Below are 18,819 nucleotides of genomic sequence, written 5' to 3' on the forward strand. Positions count from 1 at the left end.
CCGGGCTTTGTTCAGTGGAAGTGGTGGCCTGTGGGGCCAGGGGCCACTGGGCTGGGATAGAGTCACGTTCTCAAACCACAGGACCCGGCCAGCCTCCCTCCCTGCCTCAGCCACTACGGGTCCCGGGGGAGGGATGCAAGGGGAGCAGCGATTTAAGTCATTGCCTGGGCATTCTACCATCCGACAACCCTGCTCATCAAATCTGGACTCAGGTAAGGACCAGAGCTGAGAATTCCTACCCAAGTCCCGCCCTCGCTTTTCCTGAGCACCTTTTATTTATTTTTTTAAAATATATTTTATTGATTTTTTAAAATATATTTTATTGACTTTTTTACAGAGAGGAAAGAAGAGGGGTAGAGTGTTAGAAACATCGATCAGCTGCTTCCTGCACACCTCCTACTGGGGATGTGCCTGCAACCAAGGTACATGCCCTTGACCGGAATCGAACCTGGGGCCCTTCAGTCCACAGGCCGATACTCTATCCACTGAGCCACACAGGTCAGGGCCCTGAGCACCTTTTAAAATGACCACTCAGCTGGAACCGGTTTGGCTCTGTGGATAGAGTGTCGATTTGCAGACTGAAAGGTCCCGGGTTCGATCCCGGTCAGGGGCATGTACCTTGGTTGTGGGCACATCCCCAGTAGGGGGTGTGCAAGAGGCAGCTGATGGATGATTTTCTCTCATTGATGTTTCTAACTCTATCCCTCTCTCTTCCTCTATGTAAAAAATCAATAAAATATATTTTAAAAAATAAAATGACCACTCAGCCCGGCCAGTGTGGCTCAGTGGTTGAGTATCCACCTAGGAACCAGGAGGTCCCGGTTTGATTCCTGATCAGGGCTCATGCCTGGGCTCAAAATATCCAGTGTGGGGGGTGCAGGAGGCAGCCTATCCATGATTCTCTCTCATCGTGGATGTTTCTCTCTTCCTCTCTGAAATCAATAAAAAATATTTAAGAATAAAATAACCACTCAAAGTAAAGCCTCTGAGAAAGCAGTGACCTCCAGGCCAACCACCATATCAGAAGCAGGTGCTTCCACCGGCTCTGCCTGCTGCAGGCTTGTGAGCTGAGGCAGAGGGCTGCCCTCGCCCGCTGCCCGGGTTCTGGGGTCTGCAAAGTAATAAATCTTTCGACTCTATTTCCTTTGTGAGTTTATTGACACGGCGTCTTCATGAAAACAGCCCGGAGCTTTCTGTGCCCGGCCTGGGAGCTCGGACACCCACCGTGTGGATGGCTTTTGCCTCCTCCTTCAGCTGGTCACGTTCCTCACACCCCAGCCCGGAGGCTGTCCACTCCCTGCTGTCCTGACGGGGCTTTGGAGGATGGGGTCAGGGTCGGGGGAACACAGGCTCCTTCCTGCCACAGCCCCTCCCCCAGCGGTGTCGGACCTGCCCCTTCTGCGGGTGCCTTGTTACCCCCACCTGTCAGTCCTCACACCTCCAGTCCCACCTGCTTCTCAAAGCACTGAGCTACCACCACCAGCATGCTCCCCTCCCCCCCACACGCACACACATTCAAATAAACTCTCAGGAGCCTGACCAGTGTGGCTCAGTCATTGAGCATCAACCTATGAGCCAGGAGGCCAGGGTTCAATTCCCTGTCAGGGCACATGTCCGGGTTTCGGGCTCCATTCCCAGGGAGGGGGAGTGGGCATGCAGGAGGCAGCCGATCAATGATTCTCTCTAATCAGTGATGTTTCTCCCTCTCCCTTCCTCTCTGAAATCAATAAAAATATATTTTTAAAACACACACAAAACAGCCCTACCCAGTTTGGCTCCGTGAACAGTGTCGACCTGGGGACTGAAGGGTCCCAGGTTCGATTCTGGCCAAAGGCACATGTCTGGGTTGCAGGCACATCCCCAGTAGGGGCGGGCAGGAGGCAGCTGATCCATAATTTCTCATCATTGATGTTTCTCTCTCTCCCTCTTCCTTCCTCTCTGAAACCAATAAAGAAATATATTTAACACAATACAAAACAAACCCTCAGGAGCTGCCCCACACTTCGTCCCAAACAGGTGTAAGTGCTGAAAAATCCCGTAGGTCACCCTTCTCAGGACACCCCACCCAGACCTTCCACTCGTGGGTGATGATGGGGGGTTTCAGATGAAGGAAGGAATCTGGGGTTCCAAGGCCCACCCTGCCTGGGAGGAGGAGGGGGCAGCAGAGGCGGGTCTACCAATCAGAAAGGTCTTTATTGTGATGTGGCCATTCCCCAGGAGGTGCCAATGGGGCGTCTGGAGTGGCTGCGGGGGCCACTCTAGCACCATCTTCACCCTCCTCCGTCCTTGGTCTTTGGATAGAACAGAAGCCAAATGACGCCCCAGCCCCGGGCTCCTGCCCAGGGAGGGGCCCAAAGTCGCCTGGAGCCCAGGGTCTGTCAAGGCAGCTGATTGCAAAGGAGGCTGGAAGCGGAGATAGGGCCCCACAGCCCAGGCGGCCGGTGGCAGCAGAGGGACATCAGCCGGGGCAGGGAATGCTGTCCTTAGGCCCCGTGCCCGCGCAGGGCAGCCTGGCTAACAAGACGCAGTGCAGTCCGGAGCCAGAGGGCAGCTCCCCCAGGAAGGCCTGAGGAAGGGGCAGTGCCAGCCCCGGGCTGACCCAGCCCCCGGCTGACCCAGCCCCCAGGCCCCCGCTGCCCCCTGCAGCGGCCGGGCTCCCCCAGAGGGCAGAGGCCTGGAGAGGCCGGGTGACCGGCGGTGGGCTCGGCTGGCCGGAGGGGGCAGGGCCGGCCGTGTGCGCTGCAGGGGGCTGCCGGGGGGCGGGGTGCAGCCCGGAGCAGGCGGAGCCAAGGAGGCCCCCGCCCCGCTGCTGGTGAGGTGAGGGCTCTGGGGGCGGCTCCAGGGGAGCGCTCTGCCTTCTCCCGCCAGCTCAGTCCGGTTCAGTTCGGGGCAGCGGGACCAGCCGCTGGAGGGTCGGGAGCGGCGGGGCAGGCGGACGCCGGGGAGGGTGGCCGGCCGGCCAGCCCGGGCCGCCTCCTCACTTGCAGTACTCCTTCCGGAACTCTGGAAGACAGGCGGCCGGTGGGCGCCCCGCCCTCCCCGCAGGACGCCCGGTTCCGCCCGAGGGCAGCGCTTCCCTCCAGGCTACGCACCTTTGTCCAGGTCGATGTGCTTGGCGGGCGGGGGGCACTGCGCCAGCGCAGCCCGCTCCTTCAGGAGGTTGTTTTTGTAATCTGGGGGGGCAGGGGGGTAGGGGGGAGCGCGGTGAGCCCCAGGGGTGCCTCCCCACTGTGTGTGTGCGTGTGTGCATGTATGTGTGCGTGTATGTCTCTCTGTGTGCCCACGCGGCCCGCTCCTTCAGGAGGTTGTTTTTGTGATCTGAGGCGGGAGCGCCGAGGGTGAGCCCCAGGGGAGCCTCCCCACTGTGTGTGTCTGTGTGTGTATGTGCGTGTGCATGTGTGAATCTCTGAGTGCATGTGCATGTATGTGTGTGCATGTGCATGTATGTGTCTCTGTGTGCATGTATGTATGTGCATGTGCATGTATGTGTGTGCATGTGTGAGTCTCTCTGCGTGTGCATGTATGTGTGTATGTGTGTGCGTGTAGGTGTCTGTGCGTGTGGCAGGCGCCTCACCCAGCGGGAAGTCCTCGCTCCTGCAGAAGGCCTGGTCCCCTGTGGCCACAGGAAACTCCGACAAGTTCACGTCCTTCCTGGGGGGGAGGGGAGGGCGGGTCAGGTCAGCGGGAGGGCCCGGGCCCGGCCCCGCCCAACCCAACGTGGACTGCGGGGAGAGGGGGAGACTCACCCCCTGGCCCTCCCAGGCCTCTGGTCCGAGTAGTCATAACCTGGGGAGGGAGACGCGCGCGCGTGGGGGGGGGGCAGTCTGCCCGCCCCCCAGCCACGAACCGCACCCCCCGAACCCAGGTTCCGGGGCGCCCCCTCCGCCCCGCGCTCACCCTGCACACCCAGGCTCCGGGGCGCCCCCCGCCCCCCGGCCCGCTCACCCCCGCACCCAGGCTCCGGGGCGCCCCCGCCCCCCGCGCCGCTCACCCCCGCACCCAGGCTCCGGGGCGCCCCCGCCCCCCGCGCCGCTCACCCCCGCACCCAGGCTCCCGGGGCGCCCCCGCCCCCCGCCCCGCGCTCACCCCCGCACCCAGGCTCCGGGGCGCCCCCGCCCCCCGCGCCGCTCACCCCCGCGCCGGCGCTGCCGCGTGGCCAGCACCACGGTGAGCAGCAGCAGCAGGAAGAGCAGCAGCGCGGCCAGCACGTAGCCCAGCTGCTGGAAGAAGAGCGCGCGGCCCTCGGGCACGATCACGTTGATGACGCTGCGGCCGCGCGCCAGCGTGGGGTCTGCGGGGCCGCGGGGGGGGGGGTCAGAGGTCAGGGGCGGGGCTGCAGCCTGTGCACCCTGACCCCAGCCTCACCCTGCGCTGACCCCCCCCGCGGGGCCTCCCCTCGCTGGCCCCCAGGGGCCCTCCCGTGGGATGGGGAGGGGCCGGCCGGGCTCCCAGCAGCCGGGCCCGGCCGTTCCCGGCCCCTAGATGTTTTCCAGGGGCCCGGGGCGGCCTTGGGGGGGGGGGCGGCCTGGGGGGAGAGGGGGCGCCTGGGGGGAGCCCGGGGGAAGCCGGGGCGGCCTGGGGGGGCGGCCTTGGGGAGCCCCGGGAGAGCCGGGGCGGCCTTGGGGGGCGGCCTTGGGGAGCCCCGGGAGAGCCGGGGCGGCCTGGGGGGGCGGCCTTGGGGGAGAGGGGGCGCCTGGGGGGAGCCCGGGGGGAGCCGCGGAGGCCTGGGGGGGCGGCCTGGGGGAGCCGGGGCGGCCTGGGGGGGGCGGCCTGGGGGGAGAGGGGGCGCCTGGGGGGGGCCCGGGGGAGCCGGGGCGGCCTGGGGGGAGAGGGGGCGGCCTGGGGGGAGAGGGGGCGCCTGGGGGGAGCCCGGGGGAGCCGGGGCGGCCTGGGGGGAGAGGGGGCGGCCTGGGGGAGCCCGGGGGGAACTGGGGCGGCCTGGGGGGAGGGGGGGTGGCCAGGGGGAGCCCGGGGGAAGCCGGGGCGGCCTGGGGGGAGGGTGGGCGGCCTGTGGGACCCCGGGGTGAGGGGGGCGGCCTGGGGGGAGAGGGGGCGCCTGGGGGGAGCCCGGGGGGAGCCGCGGAGGCCTGGGGGGAGGGGGGCGGCCTGTGGGACCCCGGGGGGAGGGGGGTGGCCTGGGGGGAGAGGGGGCGGCCTGGGGGAGCCCGGGGGGAGCCGGGGCGGCCTGGGGGGAGGGGATGGCCGGGGGGAGCCCGGGGGGAGCCGGGGCGGCCTGGGGGGAGGGGGGCGGCCTGGGGGGAGGGGGGCGGCCTGTGGGACCCCGGGGTGAGGGGGGCGGCCTGGGGGAGCCCGGGGGGAGCCGGGGCGGCCTGTGGGGAGGGGGTGGCCGGGGGGAGCCGGGGCGGCCTTGGGGGGGGGCGGCCTGGGGGGAGAGGGGGCGGCCTGGGGGAGCCTGGGGTGAGGGGGGAGCCCGGGGTGAGGGGGTCGGCCTGGGGGAGCCCGGGGTGAGGGGGGCGGCCTGGGGGGAGAGGGGGCGGCCTGGGGGAGCCCCGGGGGAGCTGGGGCGGCCTGGGGGGAGAGGGGGCGGCCTGGGGGAGCCCGGGGAGAGCCGGGGCGGCCTGGGGGGAGGGGGGCGGCCTGTGGGACCACGGGGTGAGGGGGGCGGCCTGGGGGGAGCCGGGGCGGCCTGGGGGGAGCCCCGAGGGAGCCGGGGCGGCCTGGGGGGAGGGGGTGGCCGGGGGGAGCCGGGGCGGCCTTGGGGGGGGGCGGCCTGGGGGGAGAGGGGGCGGCCTGGGGGAGCCGGGGGTGAGGGGGGCGGCCTGGGGGGAGAGGGGGCGGCCTGGGGGAGCCCGGGGGGAGCCGGGGCGGCCTGGGGGGAGAGGGGGCGGCCTGGGGGGAGGGGGTGGCCGGGGGGAGCCGGGGCGGCCTTGGGGGGGGCGGCCTGGGGGGAGAGGGGGCGGCCTGGGGGAGCCCGGGGGGAGCCGGGGCGGCCTGGGGGGAGGGGGTGGCCGGGGGGAGCCGGGGCGGCCGGGCACCTGGGGCCGGCGCGCCGCCGGGGCGGGAGCCGTTGCCCGGGGGCGGCGGCGGCGGCGGGGCGGGCGCGGTGACCGTCAGGCGGAAGACGCGGCGCTCGTGCAGGCCGCAGTAGTGGTGGTGCAGGTGGCAGGAGTAGGTGCCCTCGTCCGCCGGCTCCAGCGGCTCGATGCGCAGCGAGAAGTCGCCGCGCGCGAAGGCGTCGGCGCGCACGGACACGCGGTCGCGCAGCACGGGCGGCCCGTAGGCGCGGCGCTCGCCGGACGCGTACAGGTCGAGCAGGCGGTCGGCGCGGTCGTGCGGGACGCCCGGCGGCTGCCGGTCCCAGTGCGCCACCTGCTGCGCCTCCTCCAGCGGCTGCCGGTCCGTCCACACGGCCGCGCGGTTCACGCAGGTCAGCAGCGCGGGCGCCCCGCGCGCCGCCACCAGCACCTCCTTCTCGCCGTCCCAGTGCGCGCCGGCGGCCCGGGCTGCGGGGAGGCCGCTCAGTGCGGGGCGGGGGGCAGGGGCGGGGGGCGGGGGGCAGGGGGAAGGGAGGGGGCGGGGGGGGGCAGAGGCGGAGGGGGAGGCGCTAGGGCTGCGGGCGGGGCGGGGCGGGGCGGACCGCTTAGTGCGGGGGAAGGGGGTTGGGGTGTGGATGGGGGCAGAGGCGGGCGGGGCGGGGCGGGGCGCGGCCCGTAGCGGCCGGGGATGGAGGGGCGTCCCGCGGGGCCGGCACTCACGGTCGTCGGTGACCTCCAGCTGGACGGCCAGGTTCTCGTCCAGGTGGCAGTAATGGTGGTGCAGGTTGCAGGTGTACAGCCCGGCGTCCGCCTCCTCCACCGCTGGCCCGGGAGGGGGCGGAGGCCGCGGTGAGCTCCCGCCCGCGCCCCCGATGCCCACGCCCGTGCCGTGAACCCGCCCCGGGCAGTGGCTCCGGCCACGGCAGCGCCCCGCCCCCTCCCGCCGTGACCCCCCCCCCGTGCCCTCCCCGTGCCCTCCCCGCCGTGCGCTCCCGCGGGTGGAGGGCGGGGGGCGGGGCAGGGGTGGGGCGGAGGGCGGGGGGGCGGAGGGGGTGAGGCCGGGGGGGGGGGCGAGGGGCGGAGGGCGGGGACGGAAGGAGGGAGGGCGGGGGGCGGGGGGCAGGGCCGGGGGCGGAGGGGGGAGGGCGGGGGACGGGGGGGAGGGCGGGGGGCAGGGCCGGGGCGGGGGGCTGAGGGGGGAGGGTGGGGGGCGGAGGGGCTGGGGCGGGGGACGGAGGGGCGGGGCAGGGGGCGGGGGGGAGGGCGGGGGGCGGGGGGCAGGGCCGGGGGCGGAAGGGGGTGGCGGGGGGGGGGGGGCGGGGGGCGGAGGGCGGGGGGCGGAAGGGTGAGGCCGGGGGCGGAGGGCGGGGGACGGAAGGAGGGAGGGCGGGGGGCGGAGGGGGAGGGCGGGGGGGGGGGGGAGGAGGGCCGGGGGCCGGGGGACGGAGGGGCGGGGCGGGGCGGGGCGGGGGGCGGGGGGCTGGCCCGGGGGCGGAAGGGCAGGCCGGTACCGCGGATGAGCAGCGAGAAGTTGCCGTCCAGGAAGGCGGCGGGCGGCAGCAGCAGGCGGCCCCGGTCGCGCGGCTCGTACACGCGCTGCTCGCCCGCCGAGAACAGGTCCACGAGGCGGCGCGCGGGGCCGGCGGGGCCGCGCAGGTCCCAGTGCAGCACGCGCTGCCGGTCGTGCAGCCGGTCCTGCGTCCACACCATCCGGGGGCTCTGGCAGCGCAGCTCGGCGCGGCCGCCCGCGGGCCCGCTCACCGCGGCCTCCGCCACCACCGCGCCGCCCGCCGGCCCTGGAGGAGGAGGAGGGGGCGCTGAGCAGGGGGACCGGGGGACCGGGTGGGCACAGGGGGCAGGGAGGGGGTGGGGACCTGGGGGCAGGGACGGGGTGAGCCCAGGGGGCAGGGAGGGGTGGGCCAGGGGGCAGGTACGGGGTGGGGACCAGGGGCCAGGGACAGGGTGAGCCCAGGGGGCAGGGAGGGGGTGGGGACCAGGGAGCAGGGAGGGGGTGGGGACCTGGGGGCAGGGACGGGGTGAGCCCAGGGGGCAGGGAGGGGGTGATCCCAGGGGGCAAGGAGGGGGTGGGGACCAGGGGGCAGGTACGGGGTGGGGACCAGGGGCCAGGGACAGGGTGAGCCCAGGGGGCAGGGAGGGGGTGGGGACCAGGGAGCAGGGAGGGGGTGGGGACCTGGGGGCAGGGACGGGGTGAGCCCAGGGGGCAGGGAGGGGTGGGCCAGGGGGCAGGGAGGGGGTGGGGACCAGGGGGCAGGGACGGGGTGAGCCCAGGGGGCAGGGAGGGGGTGAGCCCAGGGGGCAGGGAGGGGGTGGGGACCAGGGGGCAGGTACGGGGTGGGGACCAGGGGCCAGGGACAGGGTGAGCCCAGGGGGCAGGGAGGGGGTGGGACCAGGGGGCAGGGACGGGGTGGGGACCAGGGGGCAGGGAGGGGGTGGGGACCAGGGGGCAGGGAGGGGGTGAGCCCAGGGGGCAGGGAGGGGGTGGGGACCAGGGGGCAGGGACGGGGTGGGGACCAGGGGGCAGGGACGGGGTGAGCCCAGGGGGCAGGGAGGGGTGGGCCAGGGGGCAGGGACGGGGTGAGCCCAGGGGGCAGGGAGGGTGTGGGATCCAGGGGGCAGGGACGGGGTGGACCCAGGGGGACAGAGACGGGGTTGGGGGGGGCCCAGGGGGCAGGGACCGGGTGGGGACCAGGGGGCAGGGAGGGGGTGGGGACCAGGGGGCAGGGAGGGGGTGAGCCCAGGGGGCAGGGAGGGGGTGGGGACCAGGGGGCAGGGACGGGGTGGGGACCAGGGGGCAGGGACGGGGTGAGCCCAGGGGGCAGGGAGGGGTGGGCCAGGGGGCAGGGACGGGGTGAGCCCAGGGGGCAGGGAGGGTGTGGGATCCAGGGGGCAGGGACGGGGTGGACCCAGGGGGACAGAGACGGGGTTGGGGGGGCCCAGGGGGCAGGGACCGGGTGGGGACCAGGGGGCAGGGAGGGGGTGAGCCCAGGGGGCAGGGAGGGGGTGGGGACCAGGGGGCAGGACCGGGCGGGGACCAGGGGGCAGGGACGGGGTGGGGACCAGGGGGCAGGGAGGGGTGGGCCAGGGGGCAGGGAGGGGTGGACCAGGGGGCAGGGACGGGGTGGGGACCAGGGGGCAGGGACGGAGTGAGCCCAGGGGGCAGGGAGGGGGTGGGCCCAGGGGGCAGGGAGGGGTGGGCCAGGGGGCAGGACCGGGTGGGGACCAGGGGGCAGGGACCGGGTGGGGTCCAGGGGGACAGGGACGGGGGTGGGGGGGGGCCCAGGGGGCAGGGACCGGGTGGGCCCAGGGGGACAGGGACGGGGGTGGGGGGGATCAGGGGGCAGGGACCGGGCGGGGACCAGGGGGCAGGGGCGGGGCGGGGCTGGCCTGGCGGGGACGGGAGGGGACTGTCCGCAGTGGGGCGGTCACTCACCGGAGCACAGGACCGCGGAGCCTGGAGGGACAAGAAGAGCCAGTCATGCGGGGGAGGGGTGGCCTTGGCCTTCACATCCCGGCACAGCCCCGGGGAGGGGCACTGGCCCTTGTTCCCCCCCAATTTTTTTTGAGCAACATTTTTAATATATTTTATTGATTTTTTTACAGAGAGGAAGGGAGAGAGATAGAGTTAGAAACGTCCATGAAAGTCATTGATCAGCTTCCTCTTGCACGCCCCCTACTGGGGATGTGCCAGAATCAAGCCCGGGACCCTTCAGTCCGCAGGCGGCCAAACCGGTTAGGACCCCCCTCTTTTTTTTAATATATATTTTTATTGATTTCAGAGAGGGAGGGAGAGGGGGAGAGGGAGAAAAACATCAGTGATGAGAGAGAATCCTTGATCAAGTGCCTCCCCCTCGCCCCCCACTGGGCACTGAGCCCACAGCCGGGCATGTGCCCTGTCGGGAATCAGGGAATCGAACCCTGACTTCCTGGTTCATAGGTCGATGCTCAACCACTTGTCCCGTCTGTAGTCCCCGCTGAGGTGGGTGCTGGCACCCGGTTTATGGGTGGCGATAAAGCCAGAGAAGACACAGGTCTTCTTTCCCACAGCCCCCCTAATCCTCACAGCCCCCCCTTAACCCTCACAGCCCCCCTTAACCCCCCTTAACCCTCACAGCCCCCCTTAACCCTCACAGCCCCCCCTTAACCCTCACAGCCCCCCTTAATCCCCCTTAACCCTCACAGCCCCCCCTAACCCTCACAGCCCCCTTAACCCTCACAGCCCCCCTTAACCCTCACAGCCCCCCCTAACCCTCACAGCCCCCCTTAACCCTCACAGCCCCCCCTTAACCCTCACAGCCCCCCTAACCCTCACAGCCACTGCAGGGATGCACCTGCCCTTTGGGGTGCGTGGTGAGCGGTGGGTTCGGGTTAGACCCCACTGGCTGGGTCTGGGGTGCATGCTCCTCAGCACCTCCCGCTCAGGGGATGGAGGGCCAGCAAGGGAGCCTGGGCACAGGGAGCTGGTGCCCGGGAGGCTGGGCACAGGGAGCTGGTGCCCGGGAGGCTGGGCACAGGGAGCCTGGGCACAGGGAGCTGGTGCCCGGGAGGCTGGGCACAGGGAGCTGGTGCCCGGGAGGCTGGGCACAGGGAGCTGGTGCCCGGGAGGCTGGGCGCAGGGAGCTGGTGCCCGGGAGGCTGGGCACAGGGAGCTGGTGTCCCGGAGGCAGGCACTGCACCTGCCGGGGCCAGGCTGGAGCCTCAGGGCCTCACCTGGAGCCACCCCACCCCCCCGCTCAGGGCTGGAGCCCCAGTCCTGAAGGGCAGGGTCTGAGCACCGACATGCTGGACGTGAGGAGGGACCCACATCTGCCACCTCACAGCCCAGCTCCCGCTGCAGAGCGCGGGCGCCAGGCGGGAGGAATGTGCCGGGTCAGCAGGCCAGCTCGGCGGGCGGAGGGGGGGTGTGTGTGCAGGAAGCCAGGAGCAGGCCCTGCAAGCCCCACAGTCCCCAGGCCCCATGTCCCCAGCGGCTCCCCTCCTGCCACAGGATCCCCCCCCCCCCCCGCCCCCGCCCTGGACCTCTGGCTCCAGCTCCGCGAGAGGAGGACCTGGAGGCTCACACCCTCCTGGGCCCGGGACCCCGCCATCTCTGAGGTCCCCCTGCCTGTCCCTTCCCACCGGGCAGCCCCCTCACGGGGCTCCGCTCCCACAGGCGGCTTTGCCTAAAACCAGCCGCGCTGTGGCCGGCGCCGAGCCCACCCGCACTCACTCTGCAGCAGCAGAAGTTTCCAGAGCAGGACTCCGGCCCCCAGCACCATGGTGCCGCCGGCAGCTGGGCTTTGTCTGCTCCCTCCGCTCCAACTCCAGAAAAACAGCCCGGCCCCCTCCCCCGGCCCCGCCATGACATCACGGAGCACTGGGCCGGCCAGGGCTGCAGACCGCCCCCTCGCTCTGCCCGGCCCGGCCTCCCCACCCCGCGGCCATGGGGAGGGGCCCTCTGGCCCGGGTCCGGGTCCGGGTCCGGGAGGGCCGAGGGTGAGGTCCCCCGATGCCTGTGGGTGGGCGGCTGTGACATGCGGGTCCTGCTGGGGCGCCTGCTGCAGCTGGGGTTCCGCCGTGAGCGCCCCTCACCCCACCTCTGCCCGGGACCCTGCCCGGGGCACCCCCTCGTGGGCGGCCTGGCCCTGCCCACCCGGGGTGCAGGCATCCGGGCAGGGACCCCCGGGGATCCAGGCAGCCAAACCGCCGGCTCTTCCCGCTTCCGTTAGCCTGCGATGACCCCACATTTCATCCAGAAAAGGGGGATCCGCACAGCCCAGCCCTGGGGGGAGGCCTGGGCGGGGCCTGGGCACAGCATGAGGCCCTGATGGCTCCACAGGAGCCAGGGGGACATGGGGGGACCCTGAGCACGGAGGGGGGCCAGCGTGGGAGCCATGCCCACCTCTCTGGCCTGCCCCCCCTCCCCCCAGCACCTGCCCACCACCCAGGGCAGAATGGGTGTCCCTGAACTCAAACCCGGGTCACCAGCTCCTGGGGGCGCCCCCACCCAGCGGAGAGGGGAGGGAGGGTACCGGAGCCCCCACCGCAGAAGGCACTAATTTGAAACTCGGGGAAAACCCGCGGAGTCGCGTAAACAAATGGGAAATGACAGAGCGGCGCTGGGTACGAGCCCACTCCCTCTCGTTGAGCAAACCTCAGAGAGGAACCCACAGCGCATTCCTCCGGGCGGGCGGCCGGGATGTGGTGGCCAGCCCGCCCGGCCCCGCCCCCTGGGCTCGGTCTCCGCGTGACCCTGCCCTGGTCCCCCGTCCCTGACCAGCCGGGCACCGCCCAGCTCCGGGCGCCCAGAGGGGGCGCCGGTGACAGGAGGGAGCCCCCCGCGCCCACACCCACAGACTTCACGGCGGCTCCTCAGCAGGATCCGGCCCTGGGGGGCGGGCCGTTTCCAAACCAGCTGCCCTCACCCCGGCTCCTCCAGGGCCTTTCATTCTGGAAAAACAAGCTGGCCTCCGCCCCGGGCCCCGGGCCTCGAGGCCAGCTCCCCTTGTTTTTCTAACTGGTTTGTGTTAGGGCGGGTGGTGCTCTCCGCCCCCCTGCATCCCCCCTCCCCCGCCTGCCCCCGGGTCTGCTCCTCCATCTCCATCCTCCGCCCGCCCCTTGGCCCCTTGGCCGCCTGCTCCCCTGCGTGGAGGGAAGACGCCCAGGCAGCTGGAGAGAGGCAGGAAGGCCAGGGCCGGCCACTGGTCTGAGGGGCCCGGTTACACCCTAAACTCGAGGGGTCAGGGTGCACTCAGGGGCGCCCCCCCCCTCGGTCCTGAGGCTCCCGGGCTCCCCCTGCTGCAGACCCAAGTGCATGAGGATGTTGGGGGGGGGGCGCCCCTGAGTGCACCCTGACCCCTCGCCCCAGCGGGCAGGACAGAGAACAGTCAGGGCCCCCTCCTCCCGTTCCCTCCGCGGAGGCCAGCTGAGCCCCAGGAGCCGCAGAGGGCCGCCCGCCCCGTCTTCGGTAGGAAATGGCACAGATGTGAGCAGAGCAGCGGGACCAGGCCAGTGCCCCTCCCGCCGCGGCCGCCCAGCTTCCTCTCCCTCCTCTCCCATGGGTGCCCGGCCTCGGGACGCTCCGCGGGGAGAGCAGACCGGGCTGAGGACGCTGGCAGCATCCCCCGTCCGCCTGAGCTCAGGCCCAGCCCCCCCAATCCCTGCACCCCCCTAGCCCGGAGCCTCCTCCCTCCGCGGGCTGAGAACCAGACTCTGGCTCCGGCTCCTGGGACCCGGACATTCCAGGCCGCCTGGCTCATCGGGAGGAAAACCACAGGCGCTCCGAGCGGCACCAGCAGGCTCCCACGTGGTCACCTACTGTGCGCTGAGCACCTACTGTGCGCGGTGGGGGCAGTGCGGAGGCCAGGCTCCCGCGGCCGGAGCCGTGAGGAGGGCAGCTGGCCGCCAGGTCACACACACACACACACGCACACACACACTCCGCGCACAGGAGGGTGCTGTCAGGTGCCCAGGGCCGCCTCCCTGCCTGGACCGGCCGCAGTGGCTTCTGGGGGGCGACACCCACAGGGAAGGCGCGGAAAGCCCTCCCAGGTGAGGGAGAGGGAGCCTGCTGTGGTCTGGCTCCCGAAGGCCCTCGGAGCCGGGCCTGGGACTGAGCGCAGGGACGGGGCTGGGAGGCAGGAAATGCCTGAATGGTTGGTGCAGCTTCTGTGGGGCCTCGGGGCTCACCGGGCACCCACCCCCCCGGGACCCCCCTGGGACCCTCCCCCCCGGGGCCCCCCCGGGCCTCCCCCCGGGACCCCCCTGGGACCCTCCCCCCCGGGGCCCCCGGGACCCTCCCCCGGGGCTCACCGGGCACCTACCCCCCGCGGCGCCCCCCCCCGGGACCCTCCCCTGGGCCTCCCCCCGGGGCTCACCGGGCACCCACCCCCCCGGGGCCCCCCCGGGACCCTCCCCCGGGGCTCACCGGGCACCCCCCCCGGAGCCCCCCCGGGACCCCCCCCCCGGGGCTCACCGGGCATCCCCCCCCGGGCCCCCTGGGGCCCCCCCCTCCCCATATGTCCGCCCTCCCCATGGCATCCACCCCCCACGCGCCCATACTGTGAGTGTGGGCAGGAGTGGTGAGTACAGTGGATAGCGCTTCGCACCCACATGGGTAAGCACTAGGAACTCTCTGGGGGACGGGGACCACAAGGCAGCCCAGCTGCCGCCAACCAGAGCCACCTGGGCCTCAGTCTACCGACCGACAGAGCCCGCCGCCCGGGCCCCAGCCTGACCGACCGACGGAGCCGCCGCCCGGGGCCCAGCCTGACCGACCGACAGAGCCCGCCGCCCGGGGCCCAGCCTGACCGACCGACGGAGCCCGCCGCCCGGGGCCCAGCCTGACCGACCGACGGAGCCCGCCGCCCGGGCCCAGCCTGACCGACCGACGGAGCCGCCGCCCGGGCCCAGCCTGACCGACCGACGGAGCCCGCCGCCCGGGCCCAGCCTGACCGACCGACGGAGCCCGCCCCCCGGGGCCCAGCCTGACGGACCGACGGAGCCCGCCGCCCGGGGCCCAGCCTGACCGACGGAGCCGCCGCCCGGGCCCAGCCTGACCGACCGACGGAGCCGCCGCCCGGGCCCAGCCTGACCGACCGACGGAGCCCGCCCCCCGGGCCCAGCCTGACCGACCGACGGAGCCCGCCCCCCGGGCCCAGCCTGACCGACGGAGCCCGCCGCCCGGGCCCAGCCTGACCGACGGAGCCCGCCGCCCGGGCCCCAGCCTGACCGACGGAGCCGCCGCCCGGGGCCCAGCCTGACCGACCGACGGAGCCCGCCGCCCGGGGCCCAGCCTGACCGACCGACGGAGCCGCCGCCCGGGGCCCAGCCTGACCGACCGACGGAGCCCGCCGCCCGGGGCCCAGCCTGACCGACCGACGGAGCCGCCGCCCGGGCCTGTCTGACCGACCGACGGAGCCGCCGCCCGGGGCCCAGCCTGACCGACCGACGGAGCCGCCGCCCGGGGCCCAGCCTGACCGACCGACGGAGCCGCCGCCCGGGCCCAGCCTGACCGACCGACGGAGCCGCCGCCCGGGCCCAGTCTGACCGACCGACGGAGCCGCCGCCCGGGCCCAGTCTGACCGACGGAGCCGCCGCCCGGGGCCCAGCCTGACCGACGGAGCCGCCGCCCGGGGCCCAGCCTGACCGACCGACGGAGCCGCCGCCCGGGCCCAGTCTGACCGACGGAGCCGCCGCCCGGGGCCCAGCCTGACCGACGGAGCCGCCGCCCGGGCCCAGCCTGACCGACCGACGGAGCCGCCGCCCGGGCCCAGTCTGACCGACGGAGCCGCCGCCCGGGGCCCAGCCTGACCGACCGACGGAGCCGCCGCCCGGGGCCCAGCCTGACCGACGGAGCCGCCGCCCGGGGCCCAGCCTGACCGACGGAGCCGCCGCCCGGGCCCAGCCTGACCGACCGACGGAGCCGCCGCCCCGGGCCCAGCCTGACCGACGGAGCCCGCCCCCCGGGCCCAGCCTGACCGACCGACGGAGCCGCCGCCCGGGCCCAGCCTGACCGACCGACGGAGCCGCCGCCAGGGCCAGCGGGAAGCAGCCTGCGCGGGGAGGATGCAGAGGCCGAGGCTGACCTCACCCTCACCACGACCCTGTGACCCTGTGACCCTGTGACCCAGTGACCCTGTGAGGACCAGCGGGCAGGCGGGAAGCTGTGCGGTGCCGAGGGTGCCGCCTTCAGCTGCTAGTTCGTGGGGATCCCTGGACACAGCCTTACACGCACTCACACACACACTCACACATACACACACACTCACACACAGAGACACACATACACACTCACACACACTCTCACACACACACACACACTCACACACAGAGACACACATACACACTCACACACACACACTCACACACACATACACACACACACAGACACGCACACACACACACTCACAGAGACACACACACATACACACACACATATACTCACACACACACTCACACACAGAGACACACATATACACACATACACACACAGAGAGACACACATACACATACACACTCACACACATACACACTCACACACAGAGAGACACACATACACACACACACATACACACTCACACACACACACTCACACACATATACACACACACACTCACACACATATACACACACACACTCACACAGGACTGCCTCCTAGGAGCCGGGGGACTGAGGGGAGCGCCCGCTGCAGGGAAGAGCAATGGGAGCTGGTGTGCGGAGCCGTGCGGGCAGAGTGTATTGGTGCGGGTGCATTGGTGCTGTCCACACCGGGGGAGGTGGAGGCAGCAGGGTCAGGCTCCCTCCTTCCTGCCGGCTCTGACGCTTCCGGCCCCTCGTAAGGCTTGTCCCGATAGGGGCCTACAGACCCAGCCCAGCCCTGGTGCGTCCCACAGCGGCAGGTCTGGCCTGCTCCAGGCAGACCGGTGGTCCCAGCCGCTGGGGGCCATCAGTGCACATGGTGACCCGGACACACGGACATCACGCACCCTGGGAGCGTCAGGAGCCAGGCCGGAGGCGGGTGCCGCTGGCATGGTGTGCTGTGTGCAGGGCTGGCATCTGCACTGACTCCCACCTGCCAGGCCAGACGCCCAGACACCGTCCTCTGTGGTCCCTCTGACCTGTCAGCAGACCTGCTGTCAGATTTCACTGCTGCGCCTCTGACTGTGGGGACGATGCCGCCCACATTTCCGGGAGCCTGGGCCCGGGAGCAGAGCAGCCTCCAGACCAACTTCCTGCGTCCACACCTGATGCACATCCTGGTTTTCCTTTTTATAAAAAAAAAAACTTTTATTTTAGAGAGAGAAACATTGATTCCTTGTTCCACCGAGAGCTGCATCGCTGGTTGATGCTTGAAGGTGCCCTCACCAGGGATGGAACTGCCACGTTGGTGCTCACCGACTCAGGGATGCCAGACCTTCAGCTGTGCCAGCCAGCCTGGCCTCCGTGACGGATCTGTGTCTGTGAGCGCGGCCCACACAGGACAGGGACAGCTGGCTCAGGTCTGCCTCGGCCGGCCATCGTGTGAGCTCATGTCCAGCGCCTCGTAGAAGCGGTTATGCATGTGTGCACGGGGGTACACACACACACACACACACACACACTCTCACACTCACACGCACGTAGACACACACACTCACACACACACGCATGCACGTACAGACACACTCACACACACACACACTCACACTCTCTCACACTCACACGCACGTACACACACACACACGCACGCACGTACAGACACACACACTCACACTCTCACACTCACGTAGACACACACACTCACACACACACACGCACGCACGTACAGACACACTCACACACACACACACACTCACACTCTCACACACACACACACTCTCACACTCACACACGGAATCCTCGCTGTCACTCAAGGAGGAGCAGAGGCGGGAGCTCTCCCGGGCCTTCCTTCCAGGGAAATGGCTTATTCAGGACGTGGGGGAGGGGCCTGCAGAACCTGCTGAGTCAGCAGGGAAGCCAGCGCGGACATGAGTGACAGCTGTCAAAGGGCACAGGAGCCAGTGACACAGCCGCCACCGGGCGTCCGGCTGGCAGGGGTGATGGCGTGAGCAGAGGACCTTCCTCTGTGCGAGGGACCCCAGCGCCCAGCCGCCCAGCACAGCAGGGCACAGGGTCAGCCACCTTTGACCCGGCAGGTCAGGACTCCCTGCGGGGCTGACCGCCCGGCTGTCCACTCCACGTGGGAACGGCAGCGATGGCTCAGCGGGGGCTGCTGGACCCAGGCGGCTTGGCCCTGCCAGCTGGATCCTCTCTGCCCACGTGGCCCTCCCCTCCTCACCAGGCTCCTCCCCAAGGCCTGAGCGGGCAGCAGGGCACCAGCTCCCACCGGGAGGGGCAGACCTGGGGCGGGGCTGACACCACAGGAGGCGAGTGACGAGGGATAATGAAATGCAAACAGCTCGGAGCACTGCCTCAGGTTCATGTCCTTTATAAAATATACTAGTTGTTTTAAATTTTTTTTTATTGATTTCAGCAAGGGAGGGAGAGGGAGACAGAAACATCAAGGATGAGAGACAATCATGGATCGGCTGCCTCCCACACCCTTACTGGGGACCGAGCCCACATCCCGGGCATTGCTCTGGCCGGGAAAGGAACCGTGACCTCCTGGCTCCTAGGTCACACCGGCTGAGCTGTATTTGTTATTTTAATCTAAATAAACATAAATATTAACGTTTACCTAGAAGACCTTCAACTATTGGGGGGGAAGAGAATAACTTGCCGGACCCATAAACCAGACAAGGAAACTCAGGAAAGGTTAGTTAAGCCTTGCGTATGTAAATAAGCCCAATTCTTCAAGGAGCTATGTCAGGTCACCTCTTTTTTAAAAAAATATATTTTTATCGATTTCAGAGAGGAAGGAAGAGGGAAACGTCAATGATGAGAATCACAGATCGGCTGCCTCCTGCACGCCCCCTACGGGGGATCAAGCCTGCAACCCAGGCCTGTGCCCTGACTGGGAATCCAACCCAGGACCCTTCAGTCCATAGCCGACACTCTATCCACTGAGCCACACCAGCCAGGGCAGGTCACCTGATCTTTTATACAGTCAAGACCCATTGTTGTTTTCATTTCTCCGATTTGAGAGAAAAACCTGGGCTTGTTCCACTTATTTCTACATTCACCGCCTTGTGTGCCCTGCCCAGGGCTGGATCTGCAGCCTTGGCGCATCAGGCCGATGTCCTAATCCACGGAGTCCGCCCAGGTTACATCACGGCACAAAATGAAAGTATGAAACCAGATTGAACTGTCCAAGGGGTCGTGTTGGTTAAAAGTATTATCTGAGCCC

The 18,819-nt window shown here is 70.2% G+C and overlaps 2 protein-coding genes across 4 annotated transcripts in view; both read right to left on the reverse strand.

The window, feature by feature from the left end:
* Window positions 1–1,921: 1,921 nt before the first annotated feature.
* Window positions 1,922–18,819, reverse strand: part of CCNL2 (cyclin L2) — a 32,022-nt gene continuing 15,124 nt past the window's right edge. Inside the window, exons 9-10 of one of the 2 annotated variants that reach the window (XR_004992023.2) lie at window positions 12,454–12,456; window positions 1,922–1,934 (exon numbers count right to left, since the gene is read on the reverse strand). The gene's annotated coding sequence lies outside the window, so the exon portion shown is untranslated. Of the gene's footprint in view, window positions 1,935–12,453; window positions 12,457–18,701; window positions 18,714–18,819 lie in introns of those variants that run through there. The other variant, XM_036460991.2, reaches the window with a different exon arrangement.
* Window positions 2,175–11,358, reverse strand: MXRA8 (matrix remodeling associated 8). 2 transcript variants are annotated; one of them, XM_045570523.1, is made up of 10 exons: window positions 11,224–11,358; window positions 9,448–9,468; window positions 7,508–7,792; window positions 6,717–6,818; window positions 5,997–6,464; window positions 4,133–4,291; window positions 3,747–3,786; window positions 3,575–3,651; window positions 3,093–3,173; window positions 2,175–3,003 (listed from the first exon to the last, which is right to left on the reverse strand). In XM_045570523.1, exons 1-10 carry the CDS (start codon window positions 11,354–11,356, stop codon window positions 2,978–2,980), a joined length of 1,392 nt encoding a protein of 463 aa, XP_045426479.1. In that variant the 5' UTR covers window positions 11,357–11,358; the 3' UTR covers window positions 2,175–2,977. The 2 variants fall into 2 exon arrangements, with proteins under 2 accessions (XP_045426479.1, XP_045426480.1); XM_045570524.1 differs by lacking the exon at window positions 7,508–7,792 and having other exon boundaries at window positions 11,224–11,342.

The sequence above is a fragment of the Pipistrellus kuhlii genome, unplaced genomic scaffold (genome assembly GCF_014108245.1).
Source record: "Pipistrellus kuhlii isolate mPipKuh1 unplaced genomic scaffold, mPipKuh1.p scaffold_m20_p_34, whole genome shotgun sequence".
Taxonomy (NCBI): domain Eukaryota; kingdom Metazoa; phylum Chordata; class Mammalia; order Chiroptera; family Vespertilionidae; genus Pipistrellus; species Pipistrellus kuhlii.